The sequence below is a fragment of the Zeus faber genome, assembly GCF_960531495.2.
Source record: "Zeus faber genome assembly, chromosome: 12".
Taxonomy (NCBI): domain Eukaryota; kingdom Metazoa; phylum Chordata; class Actinopteri; order Zeiformes; family Zeidae; genus Zeus; species Zeus faber.
Window position 1 is genome coordinate 24,445,127 of NC_137196.1, and position 22,716 is coordinate 24,467,842.

A 22,716-nucleotide genomic window follows, 5' to 3' on the forward strand; every position below is an offset into this window, starting at 1 on the left:
AGAATAAAATTAACTTTTTTGTACACACACTACAGGTTAATGTTAAAGATTTAATGGAACATACAACATTAAAATACATTTGATCATTGAAAACCAAGTCAATGACAATACCAATAACATGTTTAAACATTGATATTGCATCCAACACACCTGTTTCCAGGTAGAAACACACAGGCAGTGGTGTTCAGGATTAAGGCTGCTCAGAGAAAGGTCAGTCAAAAAGCAAGAACATGTGCATTAACAGATGAAGGAAAACTTCTGAGACTTCTCCATGTCAAACCCCCCCTTTGTTACTTCAAATGACTAAAAACATCTGTTTCTCTGAAAGTGCAGACTGTCAGTCAGAAGCGTTTAAAGGGTTTGCCTCCTCGTTTCCTTCTTCTTGTCCTTGAGGCTCAGAGGTTTCTGGGTCCTCTTCCATGGCTGGATACACCACGGAACACAGCTTCTGGAACACATGGGTTGTCTTGCCTGCATCGGGGACAAAGCAGGAGGGGGGAGGGGATTAAAAAAAAAAAAAAAAATCAATTGGCCATCGTTAAAGCTAGGTTTACCCTTAACTTGCTGTGGGCCAATTTGTACAAAAGTAAAAGAAAATTCAGAGACAAAAAATAAATATTTTAGATAAACAAACCTTTTTCCTAACAATTACCAATATATCGGGCAGCTAGGAATCACAAAAGCCACTAGAGCAGAAACTACATTTCTTTACCGACTGCCTTGCCAATGGCCTGTGGCTTGTTCTCCCAGTAGACTCCCACGCAGTAGACTGGGACGCCGGTCATCATGATGGCCAGACCAATGCAGCAGACCACAGGCTCCGAGTAGAGGGAGAAGGCCAGCAGAAAAGCCCAGAACAGCAGGTAGATCACCGGCCACAGCAAGCTCACCTGCAGAACCAGGCGACACGGGCTGCACGGTGGATGTACCAAGAGTCTCTCTTGGAACAGCTGCGCAGGTCACTACAGATAGCGTCATAAAAGCTGGTCCCCGATACCCATAGGTTTGTACATGCATTTCATTTTTATTATTTGCAGTTGTTCTGCGACTGGTCCATCCAAATGTACCAATGCGCCTCACCTTTATTTTGCCAGGTTAAAAAAGTTATTATAAGTTATAAATATGAGAATGCTTTTAAAATAAATGAAACCTAAAATTAAGAACAGACCCCTGGGAAAATTTTGAGTGCCACCAGTGTAACGGAGTCTCGTAGCGTGGGAGTCACGGCAGCTAAATGACTCCAGTTATTCACACGTAGCTGTCCTGTAACAAGGCCAATCACATAGTTTGCAAGCTACTACTGCCAACTATACAGTATACAAACTCATCTCATTACGAAATACCCCTTAAAATGCATCATCTTGTAAAGTTACCCAACATGTTTACCAACTACAGATTAATTTTCTTGGCAGATTCCCATTTCAGATTTATATATTTTTATTTATTATTTTTTTAATCTGACCTGCCGCGTCACTATGTCAATGAAAATGACATTGTGATCTAATGAGGCTCATGTGATTAGACAGCAGCACATACAGACTACCACTGCATTTTCAATTACAACAATAGTGAGATTGCTGATTTGGACACTTTATTTTTCATTATTCACTATGTAACAATAAGAGAACATGAAACTGTCACTGAGTTCCAATAAAATACAATATGGGACGGTCACCAAGTTTCAGTATTATTCGACCTTTAACTCACTGAGTAGTACCCAACATATAACTAACATGGACATGTTCAGTTCAAACTACAAATATACATTTATACGGTACTTTGCAAATAAATTGCAACCATTACAAAAAATATACAAATAAAAGAAAGGCCGTCTCTTCTCACTTTTGTTCACTGGAAGTTCTCCTTCGCTCAGCGTGCGTTAAACCAACTGAATCAAATTAAACGACTCGTTTTACTGAGTGACTGTCAAGAACTGAGTCCAAAAAAAAGTCAAACTTTCGTCACAGGGGGAGCTCCGCTGTGAAAGCGAGAGAAACTCATTCTGCACAATGTGAGAGTTGATAAAGAGGTGATGAAGTTTATCTAATTTTCTTTGTTTACCTTGAAGTACAGGTACTCTTCACTTAACGACCGTTCAGACTTACTACCAGTTCGTATTGTACGCTGCGTACAATACCAAGCATCTCATCACCCTTTATATACCAATATACACACCTCATCACCGTTCTCAGTCTCGTTCCAGCAGTCTGTCAGTAGTCACTACCCTAGCGTTCACAATGGCCACGCCCCCTTACCATGAAATAACAGGTTCTCGCTTATCAACCTGGTCCTAGGAGCAGAACTCCATTTTAAGTGATGAGAACCTGTTCCGCCAAACAGCCAGCATTTTCATTCGCGCTCTTTATTTATTTATTTTTTTGACCATCAACTATGCAACATTATGTTGGTATCAGGTTTCAGTATCTGAGCATTTTTACGAGAACAGTACCAGCATGTAAATTTGACTGGCACAGAATCAAACCATATGACACTGATCGTCTGGTGAAAACGGAGCGATTCCGGTCACCGGCTGACCAATCGGTGCATCTTACGTTTTATAGGTTATCATTACGGTCTCATTTGTGCTTGATTATAACTCTCCCACTTTACCTCATGAATGCAGCGTTACACCTGGATAATAAAGTACCGCTCAGTGAGCAGCGCATCAGTGGAGGAGAGGAGAGGGTTACAGAACCACAGGTTGTAGCATCTGGTCCAATCCCATGGATGTTGTTTAAATACCAAATACATGTACGGTGTTTTGTAGAGAGATTTTATCAAATTGTATTTATTTTTTCCTGTAGTTTCACCTAGAATTTCGTACCTGTATATTTTGACTAATACTCGCGTAGTTGGTACACAATGCGTGCAGGTTGGCAGGTCCGGATTTATAGTCTTATCTATAAAAGCGTAAAATTAAAAATATGTTGGAGAAACAAATCAAAATAAGTGTTTGGCCTCACAAGCAGTTGTTAGACAGTGATCAAACAAGAACTTTATCAAAGCATCTCTTCATATCTCTCTTCAGTTAAAGAGAGATACACCTCACTCTGGTGTGACAGTCTTTACCTTGATAGGTCGATGCATGTTCGGCTGCTTGACGCGCAGCACAATCTGCCCAGCGACTGTGATGCCATAGAACAGGTAGTTGATGAAGCCCACGTAGTTGATGAGGGTGTAGATGTCACTGGTACACAGCATCAGCACAGTGGAGATGCACTGAAGAGGGTGAAAACAGAAAACATTTTCTTCACCTCCAGAGAGAGAAGATCTTTAAGTGTGGAGTTGTCTGCCCCCCACCACCACACTCACAGTGAACAGCAAGGCGGGGATGGGGGTGCAGCGATTGACATGAATCATGGCCAGCAGGCGTGGAAGATGGCCCTCCCTGGCTCCAGCAAAGAATAAACTGAGAAAGTGTAAAAACAAAGTAGAAACTTTAGAAGTGTTGTCATCGTCCGCCCCTCTCATTAACCTGTGATTACTTGAACGAAATTGTTCCAGAAAACTTGTTGACTTCATATCATGTAAGAGAACCCACACCCGCTGCGTATTGAAATATGAGCCAAAAATCTAGTCCCATAATCTAAAGCCATAAGACGAGATGTTCTAACGTGAGGTTAAGCACTGACAAACAAAGAAAACTAGGGTGGAAGGAAGAAAAGGAACAGAACAAACCGCGAGGAGGTGAAGAGGGAGCCATTGACACCGCCGAAGGTTGAGAGCGCCACAGAGATGGGCATGATCCATGACATCACTCCCAGCAGCTTCTCTCCAAACGTCTGGGACAGGGAAAAATAGAAAACTGATAAGAGTGAAAACGGCGGGAGCCAGTTCTGAAATTTCATGACATGCAAAACTAAAAGTTGATGCCGCGTATCAGCACCCTCATCAGTATGTCATGAGTCTCGCATGCCAACGGAATGCAAATGTCAGATTTGCACCTGGCGTCAGAGTACTATTTCAGTTCCCCCACAACAAACTAGTCTTTTTGAGCCACGTTCTTGCTAATTAGCTATTTAGATATCGTCTTACATACATCGTTACATACACTGAAAATCCATTTTATAAGGTTACAAGCCTGCTGTCCTGATTGGATCTACATGCTTGCGCACTTGCGCTAACTTAATTGACATGAAAGCCATGTTCCATTTACATTCTGTTATGGAATACAATATGAACAAAGATGTGTGTGAACACCAAGTACACAATTGAGAGGGTCGACACTTAATTTGAATAGCTAGGGGATAAAATGACCGCCGTACACATTAAAAATGACCCAGTTAAAGTACAGTGCAGTCATTGACAACATTCTTGCGTGTGGAAAACAAACAGATTTCAGTGTTTATTCTTAACCTGTGCTGTCAGCATGCTGCGCATACAACAGTATTTGTATGCCATTGCATTCAGGACAGAGTTAGTCTGCAAGTGGAGTTCAACTTCTCAACCTGCAATGCAACTCTTTATTAATTCTTAAATCATCAAGAACTGCTGCAGCAACTGTCCTGTGGACAACCTGTGGGGTGACAAGAGCACAGTTTTTGGTTATGGAGAGCTACCACCCAACCCCCCTCTTTGGAGAACTATTTATCAGGGTTGGGTCTATAAACAACTGATCGCTTCTCCAAGAGGGGGAGAATCACCACGGTGAGAAATAAACAGAAACAAACATTTACACAAAAACATGAACATTGGATGACATGTATTTAAAAACAGTGAATTAGGTCCAGGAAAACTGAAACTACAACTGGTCACGTGGCCTCTTCCTGTCAGTTATGGCAGCAAATGAGGGAATAAAGGAGAGGAATGTAACCAGGAGGGTGCTGGGGTGTACTTGAAGCAAGTGTGTGTAAAATGTCCACCGGTGAGTGTACATGACTTATCCCCATTGGTGTAGAAGGTCGTAATATGTCGCAGCGCCTCTAAGCAGCGGAAGGGGCCCTGAAGCCCCCCGAACTCTACAGCCCCGTGGACCCCTACGGCTGCAGGAAAGCCCTGAGTACCCTGCGGCTACAGAAGACCACCGGGCCCCCAGAGGGCCGTGGAGCAACCCCCACAGCCGACCAGATACCGCGCCCGGCGTGAGTGCCCATACATGTAGTAGCATGTTGCCAGTCATGCTACTACATGCATGACATGGCGCCCCCCCCCCCCCGCCAATGATGGCAGGCCACCAGGTATACAGGCCCTCCGCCACCCCCAGCACCTGGGGCGCCCCGTCGCAGATTTCAGTGTTTCTGTTCTCACCACAGCCACAGCGTTGGAGGCCAGCAGCTCCTGGGGACTCATGGCCGTGACATAGGCCACATTGGCAAAGACGTAGACAAAAGTGACCAATGGAACGGAGATGAAGATGGCTCGGGGCAGGTTCCTGACAACAGGAAAAATATACATTAAAATAAATAAAAATAGTAAAATTGCCATTTTTTATTTATTTAATGTTTTGTCTGTTTGAGACAATAGAATTTGTAACAAATAAGGTACAAAGAAAGCTTAATTTAATTGGAATTCTAGGCCTTGATTTAGGAAAAATGAAAATTAGAGTTGCCTAAGGATAAGGTGTAATTTTTACCAAAAGAATAAAGTAGCCCAGACCTTCAATTCATGTTGCTCTCTAGCAGGTGTGCAATTTCTAGTATTCAAAGGATTACAGTCAAACTCCCATTTCCAAGATCATAAGAAAATCAAAGGGAAATCTAGTCTTAAGGACTGTCAAGTTTTCAAATGCACAAGTCTATCTTTTGGTGTATCCAGCTGAGGTGCTTGTGTCACCTATATCAGTGTTATCAAATGGGGGTACTCAAAAAAAGTGTTAAGTGTTGGTTGTACATAATGTTTAAACATTATACATACACAATTTAAAAACAACCCATCCGACACCATTATTTCTTTTTTACCATCCCAATGCCAGTGAAGGGGGTACTGAGCTGAAAAAAGGGGGATCTCAGAGGGGGTACAGTACTAAAAAGAGTTTGAGAACCACTGACCTATATGGGTCGACAAGCTCCTCGGTGACATAGTTGAGGAAGTTCCAGCCGCCGTATGCGAAGGAGCCCTGCAGAAAGGACAGCGCTATCAGCCCGACTTCATAGTCTCTGAAGGTCTCGAAGGCGTGCTTTGGCTGCAGCCAGTAGTAGTGGCCTGCAAAACAAACCGTGACTTCAGGTTTCATTGACTGGAGACCCCAGGTCCTGTGCCAAGAACGTATTGCACCATCAACACAAGCAATAGACAGCAAGTGGATGGAATATCTTCTGGAGAGTCAGCCTCTTCTCGTTAAAATTAATTTTCTTTGTAAACATTCTGTGTTTTCACAGTGCATACTGTATGTATACTGAAATATTTTATTACAGCAAAAACTTTTTTTTTATAAATCCAGCCTAGTGAAAAAACTTGGTTGTTTGAATTCTCAAAATACAAAAGAATGTGCTTGGTAGGATTAAGATTTGTTTGGCTGATACAGTAGTTTTTCCCCATAGTACACAGCATATTCATATATTGTAGGGCTGCCCCCTGAAAGTCAACGAGTTGAATCAGTCGGAAACCTGTCAGTTGACTGACATTCTCCATGTTGAACAGGCTTATTTTTCTCAGTATGCATAACACTAACACGATAAAACTGAGATTCTTACAAAATGCACAAGGGTAACATTTCAATGAGGAACTAAATAAGGGGAATCCTAAATATATTTTTACATGTGTGAATCATCCGCATTCGGACACTACTGTGTGCCTTGATCGCCGTGTCACAGTGTGGGGGAGGACTCTTAGATTATTTTCTGCGCATAATGTGTGGAGAGGGGGTGATTGGGGAGAGCCACAGAGAAAGTGTCCCCATTACACAGTTTTTTTCCATTAGGAGACATAAAATAACTGTTTTGGCACCCCATCGCCGGCCCTGCACCCCCGCTGAATATCTGCATTGAACAGCCGAATAAGATTAAACTGACAATTCTGAGTCGGGTACAGCCTAATATATTGAGTAATACAAGGTAGCCTGCACTTACAGCAGCTTGCCTTTTCAATCTCTGATAACAGACGATTAATTCTGTTAAGTGTCTTGCTTTGGGTTCTCTGGGCTAGTCAGGGTGTGTAAAGCATTGCCGGGGATTATGATAGGGATGAAGACCGATGCGGGACTCTAATCCTTCTTTGACGTTGGAACACTGAAATCCCATGGTAGGCATGAGGGGAGTGCCTTATGGCTGCAGCAGATGACTGATTGAGTCTTTCAATGGTCCCCACCCCCCCCCTCCCCACATCTCAAAGGCTTGCCCTTTGGAAATTAGTTGGCAGGGAGGTCCGTGAGCAGGATTTAGTGTCTGAGTGGAATACACAGATTCATCGATCCAATCCATTAAAATTTGGGTGGCAAACTACAATCTATAAAAAAAGCAAACCAAAACACAAAAACCCCAATACTATAGAGTTCAGCAAGAACTGTGTCAAACATTGCAGATATTAAAGCCAAGTGAGTGCAATATTTTTGGGGATTGTAAGTGGACTATACTACATTGACGCCAACTTCTACACTGTTCATTAAAAATGTAATGGATTGAATTACAGGTTTGATACCTACAAAACTTTGCTCAGACAAAGCTAGAATACCAGAGGAATTTCTCTCCACAGGTAGAGAACAGAGATGTGGAGCTTGGCAGAGAGGGGGCAGCGTGAGGTTGACATGAACATGTCTCATAAGGACGACAACATGAGACACCCCAGCATTCATGCTATACCTTTACAGATCTGGACAACACCCATGATTATGATGAGGCCCAGGGCGAGCAGCTTGCCAGCAGTGAACACATCCTGGACTCTGGTTGCCCAACGCACGCTGTAGCAGTTCACCCACGTCAGAAATACTGCGGATGAAGAGGCAAAGAAGAAAGAAACCACGTTATACTAGATATCACAGTTACAGTGCAGAAAAATGGAAAGTTAGTGCCAATTACAAACCTGAATATTTTAAAGATTTTCCTCCTCTCAAGTAACCCTACCCATATTATAGAAAAAAAAAAAAAACTGGAGTCAGACCATTTGTCAGACTACTGACAAACATGCTGATGAGCATGAAGAGACAAAACAAAACTCCCAAGTCTGTCGGAGATGATATTTGCTCATTACTAGATAATGTTGGTCACTGGCGCTGTCACTTGACTGGGGCTAAGCGAGTGCCACCTTGTTCATTTACCATGACGTACCTCTCAGTTTGGGATCAGACATCAACACCAGCTACTGTGCAGATTCAAAAAGGCAAGTCGAAGAGGGTTGAAGTGTTTTGTCTCATTCATTAATACATTTGGTGGTCCCATCAATTAGCTTTCATTTAATCGTCTGGCCTGTCAAAGACAGGCTGGCATTTACACTACTACAAAGCAGCCTGTCACTGTATGACTCATAGTGCAGCATCATCACCATGTGTCTGAAGCCTTCGTGATTTCTTTGACCTAGTGTGACAGGCTTTTTTTTTTTTTTTTTTTTTTTTTTAATCCCCCCCGCAAATACATAAATGTTTGTTCTCACAGAGACAGACGGCAGCGAGGAGGCGAAGGGCATTCTCTGGAGGAAGACAGGAAGGAAAAAGAGGCTGCAGGATGTAGTTCGCAAAGGTGAGGGCAATGACAGCCTGATTAGATGGGTAGATCACCAACACCGCAACCCACAGACGCAGAAACCTGGGTGAGCAGGAGGCGGGTGTTAATAAAAACATGCCAATTAGACACTTTCACCGTGTCTAACACAAACAGACAAGGGGGGGAGGCAAGCCACACCTTCAGCCAGACGCAATACGAGACCTCATTAGCATTCAATCAGCCACCATTTAATTATTCATTTCTGTGGTGCATTGTTGTAAATGAAAAGAATGGGCAGAAGTATGTCAATGGCATCCTGGCATGGTCAGATTACACCACACTATGAAAGGGTGTTAGTGTAAAGAAGGTTAGGGTAAGCCTTAGGAGGGGGAGGGGGGGGGGGACAAAACTAAAATTGTCAGCGTACATATGCATCTTTGCAGAAGCCTTGGTTGTGACTTAAATAACTGAGGATTCTTTGTATTCATGACCCCAAATTTAAGCATAAACTGTCCCCCACCCCCACCCATTAGTGGGACTAATCCAGAATTGATTAGGGTTTTCTTGCACTTCCACAATGATGTGTCATCAGCATAACTATTGTTGTTTGAGGATAGTGTCCCTGTCCGACAATAAATTGTGATGACGAAGTTGGATATCGGCAAAACTCTGAGGTTTAGTAAGGACCCACAGGCTTACCCTGCCAGTCCACCAAATATGTCCTTCACATAGGAGTAGTCTCCACCCGACTTCGGGATGGTCACGCCCAGCTCCGCATAGCAGAGAGCACCAATAGCTGTGATAACTCCTGTGGTGACCCAGACGATGAGGGACACACCCACTGAGCTGGCATTCTCCAGGACCCCCTTGGGGCTCACAAAGATCCCCGATCCAATGATGTTGCCTGAGCACACAGAGCAGGTTAACATACAATATGTTCATACAGGGGCCAATGTCAGGGCTCGTTATTGACATGTGACGTGTATTTACATCAATTAGTGTCTTTCAAATACACTTAGATACTTTTAAAATGTGCAGTTAAAAAAAAAAAAAAAAAAAAAAAAAAAAAAACACATACAAGAACTGGTGGGGGTGGTGGGGTTTAAGCAGCCACACCCGTCTTGGGTCTAGGTAATTGGGCCCGGGATCAGGGTGGCTGTACACCTGTTGCTCATTAGAGCAGTCAACGAGCCCACACACACACACAGCCCTCACCCACACACGGAGAGAGCCTTTGTCATGACGTGTCCATCTGCGCACAGCTTGTTACGTCTTTTCACTCTACAATAAACTGGTGTGTTTCCAACATTTCCGCCTGTGTCTGAGGACCCTGAAGCATGTAGTACTTCAATTCAGCCACACCTCCCAAGAATATAAAATGCAATTGAGTATTAATGCATTTATAAAAGGCATACCCCATAACTAGAACTCTAGCGCAGTCCTACTCCGAGGCAATCTAAATAAGGTGCAGAAGTGTGGTGGAAAAATCAGCTAAGACCGTGCATAAATTGAGCCAAATTCATGTTCACTTTGGCAGCGGTGAAAAGACAAACTAGATAATTATAAAAAAAATAAGGCACAGAAACTGGATTTTGATATGCTTCCAGGATAAGCCCTGGTTTGATTAAGTGGCACAAAACAAGAATGTAAAAATAACAAACTAGAATAGCAGAACAGGGCATAGAAAAAAAACCAAAACAGTTGCCTGGTGGCAAAACAGAGTAGAGTAAGGATCGTGGCGGAAAGAGTTACTTTTTGCTTCATTTCCTGTACAGGGACAGAGTATAAACAAAGTAGTTTTTACAACAGTCCCCAGATAGTTCACAAGCTACTGGTAGCAGTCCAGCCAACGGTAGCAGTTTTATTTATGATTTCAATATTAAACATCTAGCACAAGCCTTTTTTGTTAAAAGATAGACATAATTTGAACAGTTTCCAAGTGGCTAAGAAATGCTACATCCTACCCTGCAGCTACATGAACATGGTGGTTTGATGCTTTAGGAGAACGTGGGCATTAATAGAACATGCAGGCCATTAATAAAATATAATTTGATATTTGTGTGTACGTAGATGAGACTGCAAACATTCATGTACACTGAACAAGCAGCTTGCCAAAATATTTAGCCCTTACTGTTTAGGATCCCAAACATCTGAATAATAATTTGTTCCCCTTCTCCTGATAGTGGTTCAACATACTAGTATGAATTGTTTGTCTTTTCTAATCTCCAGTTTATTCATCACAACGCTCACTAGGATCGTCGCAGGCAAGTCATGGTGCTCAATCCCCAAAGTGGGATAATGATCTTCTCCTGCACAACACATAAAATCTGCTCCTTAAGAATAAAAGATGATGTGCTCGATATGGCTCCGGCAACACAATCACGCCGTATTAGAGTGTGTTTCATTTGGAATTAACGTGCTGTGAATGAGAAGTCGAAAAGCCTAGTAGATTGGCCAAGTCTTTTCGGTCTTTCGGCCAACTAAATATCCATGCACAATTTATTATACTTGTGCTCAGCTAAAAAAGTATTGGCCGTGCCTGAAAGTGACTGGTGTGGGTGTTCTGCTAATAGCACTACAGCAACAGAACTCACAGGTCCATCAGCACTGCACTTTGTAATGGAAATTAGAATCATGACACCAGCAGGGAAGAGCATTAGTGGGATTACTTTCTATTGACTTCCTGTGCATGCGTTGTGGGCTGGGAATAATGGATGACATTTGACAGCGAACATCTTCTAGATCTAGAAATCCAGGGTCCTATGTTCCCCGGTTCAATATTCTTCATTAACCCTCCTAATGTGTGTCAAATTTGACCCATTTCAAGTTAAACTATTACGTTTTTTTATTGGCACAAGGCTTTAAAGCAGCTTTATTAAAAAAAACAAAAAAAACAATGGTTAACTTTTTATTTGATTGTCTCTTTAAAAAATAACGACATCTGTGTTGTGGCTCAAATCTGACTCGGTGGAGAACATTAAAGAGTCTGGGTGATTCTGTGGATAAAATTTGAGTCAAACTTGACCCTAACCCAAATTAACCCTCACCCTTCAGCAGCTCATGCCATAAAGCAAATACAGAGCTGGGGAACATCTTTTTCAGGTTCCCCATTGTGTGCTATGTAGAGCTAGGGAACATAGGACCTTGGGAACAATACAGAAACAAATTGTGTCAACATTAGGCGGCGCTCCGGCAAACTTTGATAAAATAGTCACAATTTTATGTCATTCACCACACCCGAGGAGGAGAAAAGTGTGACTTACCCACTATGATGCCACAGGCACTGACCAAGCCAATTTCCTTCTTCAGACCCACAGCAGAGTTTTTCGACTTTTTCCCAGATCCGGGAGGAGCGTCTTCGTTCTCAGACAGTGCAGTGCTGCGCTTCCTGGCGCCATCAGCCATCCTCACAGCCTGGACGGTCTCCAACGAGCTCCTTTAATGTGGCCAACGCAGGTGACAAGTGAAACGCCGCTCCACCTACACGTCATGAAATAAGATCACATGTAGAATTATTGTTTTTATGGCCCGTCAGATTTTTTCTTATTGAAGTAGCGCAGGGAATAAGAACTGTTACTATAGCAGTTTTTTTTCCACAATCATACAACTGCAGGTAATTGATTAGGAACTGGAATAAATCTAACCAGTGCTTTTTTTTTTTTTTTAATCCACAGAACTTCAGACATGCAAGTGGATTTTCATGATTTCTCTCCACAAGAATGTATGAAGTCAGTTGGGTTAATCTGGCAAAAATTGGGTTCCGTGGTGGGTTTATGTTTTCATAACACAGGGTCTGACACTAAATTTAACAAGTGGTCGCCAAATTGGCAATCATGCATCAGCTGTTGGTTGCTCAAACTGGAGGTAGATAGAGATATATCTTTACATCCGAAAATGGTTGGCAATGAGGCAACCAGTAACCCAAATCTGACTAATTGTTATTCTCGGGCTCCAACATCAGAAATCATGATTCTGATGCAGAAGAACTTGACTGATTTTGACAGATGAGCCATTTATGGATTAAAAAAAAAATGATAACGAGTTTATCTTGAAATGAAGACAATTTGTAAAGCTTTTTTTAATAAAAAAAAAAAAGAAGTAAAAAAAGAACCCCGCAGACACCCTGGATCCGGACCCTCCCTGGCAGACGCGGCCCTCCGCGTCCGAGCTTTCCCCACAAGCCAGAAAATCTGCTTTATACTACATCTGGAAGTCAATGTTACTGGTGCTAATAGTTTCCCCGGAGGACTTTATTAAAAAAAAAAAAGCACCTGGAACATTAAATATTCTGCAACTGCGACGACGTACGAACTAGACCAATGCAACTTCAACAAACCCCGTAGGAAATAAAACACACAAAACAAGAGAAAGCCATGTGCGAATCCCACGGCCGGTATATAATAATATATTATAATAGTAAAATAATTAGATACGTTATAAAAAAATTATATATAAATACACACATATATAAATAAAAGTAGAAAAATTAGGCCCTTTTCAAAAAGAAAAAAAGTTTTCCGTTGAAATACGTTAACGTGTGTAAGGCGTGAACCGTGTACAAACGTAATTACCAAAACGAGTGTTTTCAATTAGCCCATTAACGCGCTACTAACTGCGGAGCGGATCAATTTTCCTCACCTCTTCACCGGCAGCGACTCCAAATATTAACAGTAAATCAACTCAAGTGGCCGACTTCATGTTCGGCATCTTCACCTCCCACTGCGCCCGGCGAGCGAGATAACCACGGGAGCTGCGGTGACAAGTCGGCTCGGGAAATACAGCCGCTTGTTATTTTCCACCAATCGGCGCGCCGCGCACGGACCCGCTTGTTACTCCTGACCAATCCGCGAGTCGGAAACGGTCAACGCGCGCTAAGCCCCGCCCCCACCGCCGGGCGCTGAGAAGTAACGCGCTGATTGGTCGGTTGGCCCAGCAAGCCCGCCCCAGTTGAGCCTTTATTTCATTATTATTATTATTATTATTTATTTATTTATTTATTTTTAATTATATTATTTCGTCTGTTTAACAGTTCGGAGACGCTGGTTTCGTCCCTTTTATTTACAACCAAAGCACGCCCACAGACAACACATGTGGGCGTCTACTTGGCTTCATGATGGGACGCCGCAGAATATTTATGGCGTTTTGACGTGGACAGCTGTTTCTCCCCGAAAGTAGTTAGATTCACGTCAGGTAGCACTTTTTTTTTTTTTTTTTTTTTGTTTTTTAAATATAAGGCAGTTTCCCTCTCAGGAATAGCAGTATTGGGTGGCAGAATTGTTCTGCGGTGTTAACAGAAACCCCTTGAGACGGCGTGTATTCGGGGTTCGTGTCAATTCCATCTTTAAGCTATAAACACAACCTGCATTTTGCACCAGAAGGGTCGTATGAGAGAATTCTTCGACCGTCGCAGATGTGGGCCAGGCTGAGCATTAGAGCGTACAACTCAGGCAGATCACTTTGTAAGTCATCTCTCAGGCGACACCTACTGGACAAAGCGCATTTCCAAATCTCAATCTTTTGCGCCTTTGTTGCGATTCAATAGGAACATACGATACAAAATGGTGCCCAACGAAGCAGTTCGCATTTATTGTTCAGACATATAGAAATCAACTAACAAAACAGGAGTGAACAGAGCACTGCAATAAGTGTTTGGTCTTTAAAAAAAAAAAAAAAAAAGAAATTAAAAAAAATTTCTGACCAAACATCTTGCAGGGAGGTGTTTTATCCAATATCACATGGAATGTCTGTTCTGTACGGCAGCGGATCTATCGCACTGAATCTGCATTGGGGCCTAAACCAGCACTAACAAAACCGTTTGAAGTGTGGAGCCTTACTGGTAAAAATCACACTGGGTGTTTTGACACAACGCTAGATTTAATAACGCAAAAGGATCTGTAAACTGTATGAGTGTGTGGACATTGGTGAGGAACCCGTTTTTTTTTTTTTTGTTTTTTTTTTGTTTGGTTCTCAGATCGTGTAGACTTATGACCCAACAGCAGAAGTTCAGAACAGAAGTCCGGGGTGCAAACACCCCAAAAGCCACGAAGAGCCTCTAAGACAGGTTGGGGATGGTGCTCGTTGATTGGTTTGCTACCGCACGTCGTTTTCACAGGCCGATGGTGTAAGAGCGGCCGGATGGGTTGTGGATGGCTGAGCAGCTTGGTTCTGTCACGGCCCATTCATACCAGACTTTCTTCCCGTTATTGCAGCGCCAGAACCGCACAGTGACATCATCATCGTGTGACAGAGGGATGGGTTGCTGATGTGTGGGAAGGAAATGGACAAGATGTTTAGTGTTGTCACTTTACTTTAAAAAGGCCACCTATGGTATTGAAGGTGGTGTTTGAATCTGCAATTAGTTTTCGTCCACACATTTTAAATAGAGATTCTACAATTGATTAGAATCTTCTAAAATGGAAACGGTCGTGGACTTACTTTGAGTGGGAACAGTATTGGGAACCAGGAAAACATTCCAGGTGAATGTGTTTCAGGCTTTATACCTGTTTAAAAAAAACAAAGAACATAGACCAAAACTAATTAATTACATAACCAAGCATGAGTCATGAAGACACAACCTCAGCAAACAATGAAACACTGGCTCCTTCTCAAGCTTTGCCTTCAGAACTTACTGAGTGTGACATCTTTGTACAGCGTGGTCTCAAAGTATCCGGCAAAGCCATGGAGCACGGAGCTACAACCCACTGAGAATCTGAGGCACTGATACCGGTTGTTGTTCATATCTGGAGGGGGGGGGTAAAGAAAAACATGTATTGTGTTTAGCATGTTTTCCAGCTCATTCGGTCCTTGTTACAGTAGGTTTGCGGGGTCACCTGTGGTGGGGTGTGTGAAGGTGAAGCACGCCTTGGGCTCGGCCAGTTGGTGGAAGTTGTGCAGGCGCACCACATACGGCGTCTCGAAGTGGCACTCCGGGTCCTTGTCGCGCTCCCGGCATCCTCGGACCTCGTTGTAAAGCTTGGAGGAGGACAGGGGGGCCAGGAAGGAAGTGTAGGAACAAGGGATGCTGACACCGTCCTCTACAAGAGCGAAAAGAAAAGAAATATGTATTAAATATGTAATGAATATGTATAGATGCAAAGACGCATGGATAGTTATGAAGCGGAACAGCAATCATTTTTGTAAAAGGTCGGGGTTTGTAATGCCAAATGTTAAACCTCTGTGGTCTCGACATGGAGGTAATAATTAAAAATAAATTAAAATAAAATTAAAAAAAAAGCGGTGGTCTCGTACCTTTGAGGAAGTGCTGCGCGCCATCCAAGCACTCCGGGGAGAGCTCATTATCACCGAACGACCCCAGCAGCTCGCTGACGATGATGTCAGCCTTCTCGGGCGCGGTCCACTGCCGCATGTCACAGGACACCACCGTCACCTGATCCCCCCACTCCTCAAAGCGCCAGTTCTCCAATCTGAGAGAGAATTTAAATAAAGGCCTCGTTCCAGCGACTCGGATTACTCCGCCTGATAGATCTCTACGATGACCCTAAGTGCGCTCCTCCCAAACAGAGTTGCGGAATAATCATCCATCTCAACTGTTACTATGTTTCTCTGATGATCAGTTATCACGTGAAAGGGGCGTTTAAGGTACTCAACAAGGACGCCTACACTACTCCCAAATGGACAAAGTTCCACTCACGTAACGACAGAATTGGGGTTCTTCTCGACGGCGTAGACCTTCAGCTTCCGGTTGGCCTGCCTCGCAGCACGGAGGGAGGCGTTGACGAGGGGGCCCCGACCGGCCCCGAGAACCATCAACACCCTGCAGCAGAAAGACAACATTGCTTATGCATTAATACACATTTTGGAGTTTGAAGGTTATTTTGAAGGATTTCAAAGCCTCGTTGAAATTCAGATTTCTGTCGGGCTTCAGAAGATGGACGTTGGCCACTTACTGGACATTAGTGTCCTTCTGCTCCTCTGGAACCCTGTCCAGCAGACACTTGTAGACCGCCTGTTGACAGGAGAGAATCCAACCCGATAAATATATTATATTGTAGCCTGTTTTTAAAACAGTGATGGAAAACATGCTGATTTAAGTCTTATATTTCTATATTGGTCGGGTTTGCTCCCAATACTAAAAATATATCAAACCATGACAAGCTTGGCTTAGAAATCCACATTACATTTAAGCGCTACATTTGCATAGCAATTTGTGGTATTCATCCATAGAAGAAACTGGGTCATTGCATCAGCAGATAGGATAATATTATTTTTAGGACATATTTAATAGCCTCAGCAGCCAAGACAAATTATGTGGTTTAAAGTGCCCACATCTTTAATATTTCATACATGTGCAAGTATTAAATGCTATAATTTATTTTGCAACTACACTGTGTCTTTCCATTGCAGACGGTGTCTGTGTGTATTCTAGGTATTATGTACAATTATGTATTTACTGTGGGTGAAAGATCCCCATTCCTCAAGCTACATTACACCCTGGACCAAATATGACTCACTTGTTTTGTATAGCTATCAGTGGAATACTGTGAAAAATGGCCTTTTAGACAGAATTCACACATTATTTCTAGCCTGAGCATTGGGATCTGACAAACAACTCAAACGACAAAGCATTTGAAAATAAATTGTGCGTCAAATAATGCACTGAATCCTCACTGAGCCACACACACAGGCTCCACTACCTTACTGTACTGTATGTAGCATACTGTACCATATACTGTGTCACTGTTCTGGGTTGTTTGGTGTTACCGTATTGCTGCGCCGTACTGCTGTATACTGTGCTGTATATCTCACAAACACTACCTCACTTTATTCACATGCCACTTTAATGCACATATCTGTATTTACATAATTAGCCTATCCCATATACATAAGCCTATTCCCTTTATCTATTCTATTTTATTCTATATATTTATTTTATTTTATAGTATTCGACTTACTGCATTACGTTTAAGGAATCAGTTAGTTGGTCAAGTAGAAATTCTTAAGTAGCTACTGTGTTCTGCCTAGGACATATTGTGTGTAATCACCAGGTGCGTTGCATTGACATTTCACTGCATTTATGTATGAAAGTATGTATATGACGAATAAACCTCTTGAATCTTGAAGAGTCAAACAGATTTATCTCACTCAACCTTTATAATTCAACTACTTTCGCTTTACCCCCCGAATTCCCTGGGTTTACCTGTTGGTACTGTGAGTATTTTATAGGATCCTTTTCGAACACTTCATACGTCTGAGACTCCAAGTTGTCCATGAGGGGCTTAAGTAGGACAAACACAAGAAAATTGAAGTCATGAACAACAAATCAATAAATAAATGCCTCAAAGCAATCGACCAAGATGAAAAAAACAAATAACCTCCAATACACCCACCTGGAGAGGAGACTGCAGGTAATCTTCATAACCCTTGGCGTACAACTCATAGGCGTTTGGTGCAGGTCTGTTTTGGTTGAGGTATTCCAGGTATTGCAGGTAGGAGCGGAAATCTTTCTCACTGTGACGACTGGCGCCAGTAATGATGAACTGGGCCTCCAGCTGTGAGAGCAAACGGTTCAAACTGTGGTCAATCAATTGGAGAAAATAAATGAAGGCGCATTCAGTGCACACGCAGGCATCAATGATAAATTCAATACTTTTAAACACATTTTAGAGAAGTTCAAGACTGAATTTGGACAGATCACTCTTACCCTATTGAGGTGAATTCAATTTGGTGAAAAAGTGAGAGGCCAGATTGAGATGGTTTGGACACGTGTGAGGGAAAGATGAGAGTAACATTGGGAGAAGGATGCTGCCAGGCAAGAAGAAAAGAGGAAGGCCAAAGAGATGGTTTATGGATGTGGTGAGGGAGGACATGCAGGCGGTTGGTGTAAGGGAGGAGGATGCGCAGAACAGAAGGTATTGGAGGCAGATGATCCACTGTGGCGACCCTTAACGGGAGCAGCCCAGAGAAGAAGAAGACTCTTATTCTATTGTGGATTACAGGTAAGTACAAGATACTCCATCTGGTACAGGGCAGAAGCAAATATTATGTAGAAATATGGCAAAAGAAGGCAACTAGATGTTTCCTTTGGGTCAGATAGCAAGGTAATTAGGTATCATTTAGAATTAAAAAAAAAAAAAAAAAAAAAAGGGGGGGGGGGGGGATGGGCTAATGGATTGAATTTAAGACTGCATAAAATCAAATGTAAGACTTATTACTTTTAAGGCCTGATATTTGTGAAGTGGAAATTAAAGGTGCAGTGTGTAGAATTTACAGTACGGACTTGGCAGAAATGGAGTATAATATTTCTAAGTATGTTTTAATTAGTGAATAATCCCATGAATATAAGAATTATTTTGCTGGCCTTATCTAAGAATGAGCTGTTTTTATCTAAATGGGGAGTGGGTACGCTCGACGGAGGCAACCATGTCGCACCGCAATGTTTCTTCTGCAGCAGCCCAACAAACTAAACATTGGCTCGAGGGAGGGACTGTCGCGTTTTTTGCGGTCACCATCTCTTCCATGGAGGCCGCCATGTTACACCACCATGGGGAGGGGTACAGAGTTGGTTGCGATCTGCAACCTCCCAGCGAGATTCCACTAAATTCTACACACTACACCTCTAAATCATTTAAAGGACCTGCAGAAATCATGTGCATTACGATTCATTAAAAAAAAACAAAAAAAACCCAAAACTGTTAAATGCAATACATTCTTACTGCATTCATCAATCCATACCTTGAAAAGACGGAAGATTATTCGTTGGTGGGCTTTGGACAAGACGGGGAACCCCTTCTTATTGGTGAGGAAGATGCTGGTCGGCAGGATGGCGGCTTTAATCGGCTCCCCGAGCCACTTGTCGATCACAGCATCGGAGGGCATGTCTGCACCCACTTCAATAGCTTCGGGAACATAAAGAAAACACATTTTTCCTCAGCACCATAATGACTACAACTTAAATGCGTTTGTTTTGCTCCGGGTTGTTATTTCCACAACGCGCTGCCTCACCAAGACAGATCCTCTTGCTGTAGTCACACAGAGTCCTGAACGAGTGCCACCTAAACAGAAACCAGCAGAAATAGACTATGAGTCACATTTTTCAAAGGAAAAATCAATAGGAACCGCTACTCCAGAACGCAGGCAGAGCATCGGCATTGAACTGACCACAGCCAGGTTTTCTCGTCAACGTTTGGGTCATCTTCGGTGCATTTCGTTGGCTCATTCTCTATGAGTTCCTCGCACATGTCGTCCGGGGTAATCAGCGGGACGCGGATCCAGAACTGCTCAAGCATAGATTACAGGAATAAAACTTTCTGCTGTGTTACTAATTGAACTGACGATTTAATTGGTTTGGGTCAATGATCTATTTACGTTAGACGTGTGGTGTCCAGTCTGAATGTGGTTGAGCAGAAGACGTGCGAGGTTGGCACAGTGGGCGCCCTTCAGGGGGATCATGAAGGCAGGAAGACCCAGGTAGGCTGAGAAGTTCAGCTCCTGCACCAGAGCCTGGGTGGGGCCGGGGGTGATGAGGTGAAATCAGGAGAACAATAGGTCAAATCAACCTTCAGTTAAATAACAACTGGAAGAAATCAATAATTGTTGACAAACAAAAGGCCTGAATGCGAGGCAAGATGACAACTTACAGCCTCTGAGTTCCTGCGTTCCGTCTCGGATTCGGAGTCTGCCTCTATCCATTGGGAAAGCTTTCCGACAATGAGAGTGTTCCAGTCTAGATGAGACACAATTAAAACATTTGACAGTGAGCATTTGATATTAATTTAAATGTGCAGATGCCTTCAGTTGTCTTGCAATAACAATTAAGTTACACAAGGGGTCTGGCATCCGGCAAACAACTCACAGGACCGTACGATGCTATTCATAGCACTAGAAAGGATAACAAACTAAAGAAAGAGCACAAGAGCTTATGAGCACAACTTACTGCAGAGTAGCTGAGAAGTACCAAACTCAAGAGTTTTCTAAAACCACATCCCTGGAAGTCTCAATGCAAGCTCAAACTAGTGGGCATCACACTCCATCTCCAGGAGATATACACAATGGCATGTACTGTATCTATGTACACATGTACTGTATTTATACCGGACTAAACAGAAGTGTCAAGCAAGACAATTGCGGATTGTTATTCTACAGAATAACCTGCAATTAGAGGAATGTATTTTAAGTTTAACACATCAAAACCAAACCGTACTTGGGTTAAAATGTCTATTGTAGATTAAAGACACATCTGGGTCAAATACATCCGCTGGGTCTGATCCGAAGCCAGACTCTTAACGAAACCACCCGAACAACACCCAAAGCGGCAAAGCCGTTTCACCCTTCCCGACTAACAAACGGATCACACGGGTTACCTCTCCCGCAGAGCAGCAGGTCCGAGCGGGTCTGGGCCCCGGGGCGGCCTCTGGCGGGGTCCGCCTCAAACTCCCTCCTGAACCGCGGGTGGAACAGGGGCATGCACAGGAAGTCGAACCTGCGAGGGACAAGAGCGCACCACGCGGCGGTAGAGGGGGGGGGGGGAGGGGGTGAGAAAACAACGTCCCGTTAGGAAGCGGGCGAACACCGGGCTCCGTCCCGTCACACCGGGGCTTCATTGTGACAGCGCACGTGCTGCTCGGGTCGCCGGCTAGCCTAGCGGCCGCCGCGGCGCGTGGCCCCTCGCGGCGACAAAGGCGCCCAGAACAACAAACAAACAAAACAAACAAAACAAAAACGCCCGACGGCAAATCGCTCCTCTTACCCGAGTTTAGCGACCGCTGCCAAAGTGTTCGCTACCTCGGGCACGCAGTTCAGATCTCTCCCGCAGGACACTCGGCTCCCGGTGCTGGCGGACGCCATGGTTCAGCAGAGCGAGTAGAAGTGGGCGGCCCGGGAATCCACTTCTTCTTCTTCTTCTTCCTCTTCTTCCTCCCCCTCGCCGTCTTCTTCTTCTTCTTCTTCTTGACGGTTGAATGGCGGTCGGCGAAACCAGCCCTAGAGGTGCGTCACCGCCACCACGCGGACCGGAGTGTGAGACGGGAGACGACGCAGGAAATAAAACGGTTCAGGTGACACCGAGACAAAAACGCCCTCTCGGTTGTTCGGGCTGAATCGGTTTATTAAAAAAAAAAAAAAACAACAACCTAAAAATGTCGCGGCACTTCTCGTCGCCTGCTTTTCCCCGAGAGGCCTGACCATGACAAGTCACGGTTGTTTGGCCTTCCTCGGTGTCCGGGAAAAGAATTGCTGTGATTGCGCTTAATATTGTACTTCCTACGGTGAAGTGGTTTGTGGACGGGTTCTGGTTCGACCCGGGGATCGCGCTCATGGTGCTGATGGAACCGACGTTCCGCTACTTTGGCAATCGCCACCCCCCCCCCCGCTTCCCCGTCACGTGGCCGCGGGACCTCGGGCCAAAATGGCTTCGCGCCTCGCTCGGTGGCGTGGTCCGCGGGGTGTCGCGATGCTTTCCCCGGTGACGAGAACCGGCGCTCAGAGAGAGACCCGGGAGCAGCGGGGACGAGGAGAGAAAACCCGGAGAACAATGTCTGTAGAGTCACTGCAGTCCAAAATATACAGCCCGCTTATAATCCTGAGCTCATGAGAGCGAAGCCTCCTTCGATTCATTCCTATATCTCAAAATGAAAATAAGTAATTAAATGATGTAACTTGTTTTTATAGTTATTCCCAACATAGGTTGGGGGTTGTAAAATTTAATTTCACTGGTGTAGACGTGAAATTAAATATACTCCACAAATATCAGTTTGTGGAGTATATTTATAATTAGTCCCAATATATGATGGGGTTTATATGTTGGGAATAATTTTATATATATATATATATATATACACACACACACACACACACACACACACACACACACACACACACACACACACACACCAACATATGATGGCGTTTTTAGAATTTTATTTTACTAGAGTTAACATGCTGCTTCAGCAAATATCAGTTTGTGGCGTGGCTTCCATGAGAATCACTTTCATAGGAGGTATCATATATCACTTGTGTCAAGTCAAATACGCGTTGTTACACACACGGTGCTGTACTGCACAGGGGTGGGTGTGTATGCACTGTGATGTTTTAGAGGGGGGGATATAAAAGGCGCACAGTTGGAGGTGTCAGATTGACTGAGGGCTCTGCACAGTTGCCCTCGGGTTGGTAGTTTAAGATTTCGAAA

The 22,716-nt window shown here is 43.6% G+C and overlaps 2 protein-coding genes across 2 annotated transcripts; both read right to left on the reverse strand.

The window, feature by feature from the left end:
* Positions 1-337: 337 nt before the first annotated feature.
* Positions 338-11,978, reverse strand: slc7a8b (solute carrier family 7 member 8b; the record flags this gene model as incomplete). Its single annotated transcript, XM_080010475.1, has 11 exons — positions 338-471; positions 713-890; positions 3,070-3,219; positions 3,313-3,409; positions 3,679-3,782; positions 5,248-5,371; positions 5,988-6,141; positions 7,737-7,862; positions 8,524-8,675; positions 9,273-9,477; positions 11,837-11,978. The coding sequence occupies 11 exons, from the start codon at positions 11,976-11,978 to the stop codon at positions 338-340; spliced, it is 1,566 nt and encodes a 521-aa protein (XP_079866601.1).
* Positions 11,979-14,135: 2,157 nt separating this feature from the next.
* prmt5 (protein arginine methyltransferase 5) lies at positions 14,136-21,443 on the reverse strand. The gene is made up of 16 exons (XM_080011455.1): positions 21,280-21,443; positions 20,894-21,012; positions 20,171-20,256; positions 19,899-20,033; positions 19,692-19,807; positions 19,536-19,585; positions 19,266-19,429; positions 17,921-18,082; positions 17,731-17,808; positions 16,481-16,539; positions 16,225-16,347; positions 15,822-15,997; positions 15,404-15,607; positions 15,203-15,313; positions 15,009-15,073; positions 14,136-14,832 (listed from the first exon to the last, which is right to left on the reverse strand). The coding sequence occupies exons 1-16, from the start codon at positions 21,375-21,377 to the stop codon at positions 14,680-14,682; spliced, it is 1,899 nt and encodes a 632-aa protein (XP_079867581.1). The 5' UTR covers positions 21,378-21,443; the 3' UTR covers positions 14,136-14,679.
* Positions 21,444-22,716: the final 1,273 nt, after the last annotated feature.

Coding starts and splice junctions, on each gene's coding strand:
- prmt5 (XM_080011455.1), bottom strand. CDS start 21,377: ATGGCGTCCGCCAGCACCGGGAGCCGAGTGTCCTGCGGGAGAGATCTG. Junction 21,013..21,279: donor GCAGCGGTCGCTAAACTCGG/GTAAGAGGAGCG, acceptor TGTCCCTCGCAG/GTTCGACTTCCTGTGCATGC. Junction 20,257..20,893: donor CCTGCTGCTCTGCGGGAGAG/GTAACCCGTGTG, acceptor TGTCTCATCTAG/ACTGGAACACTCTCATTGTC.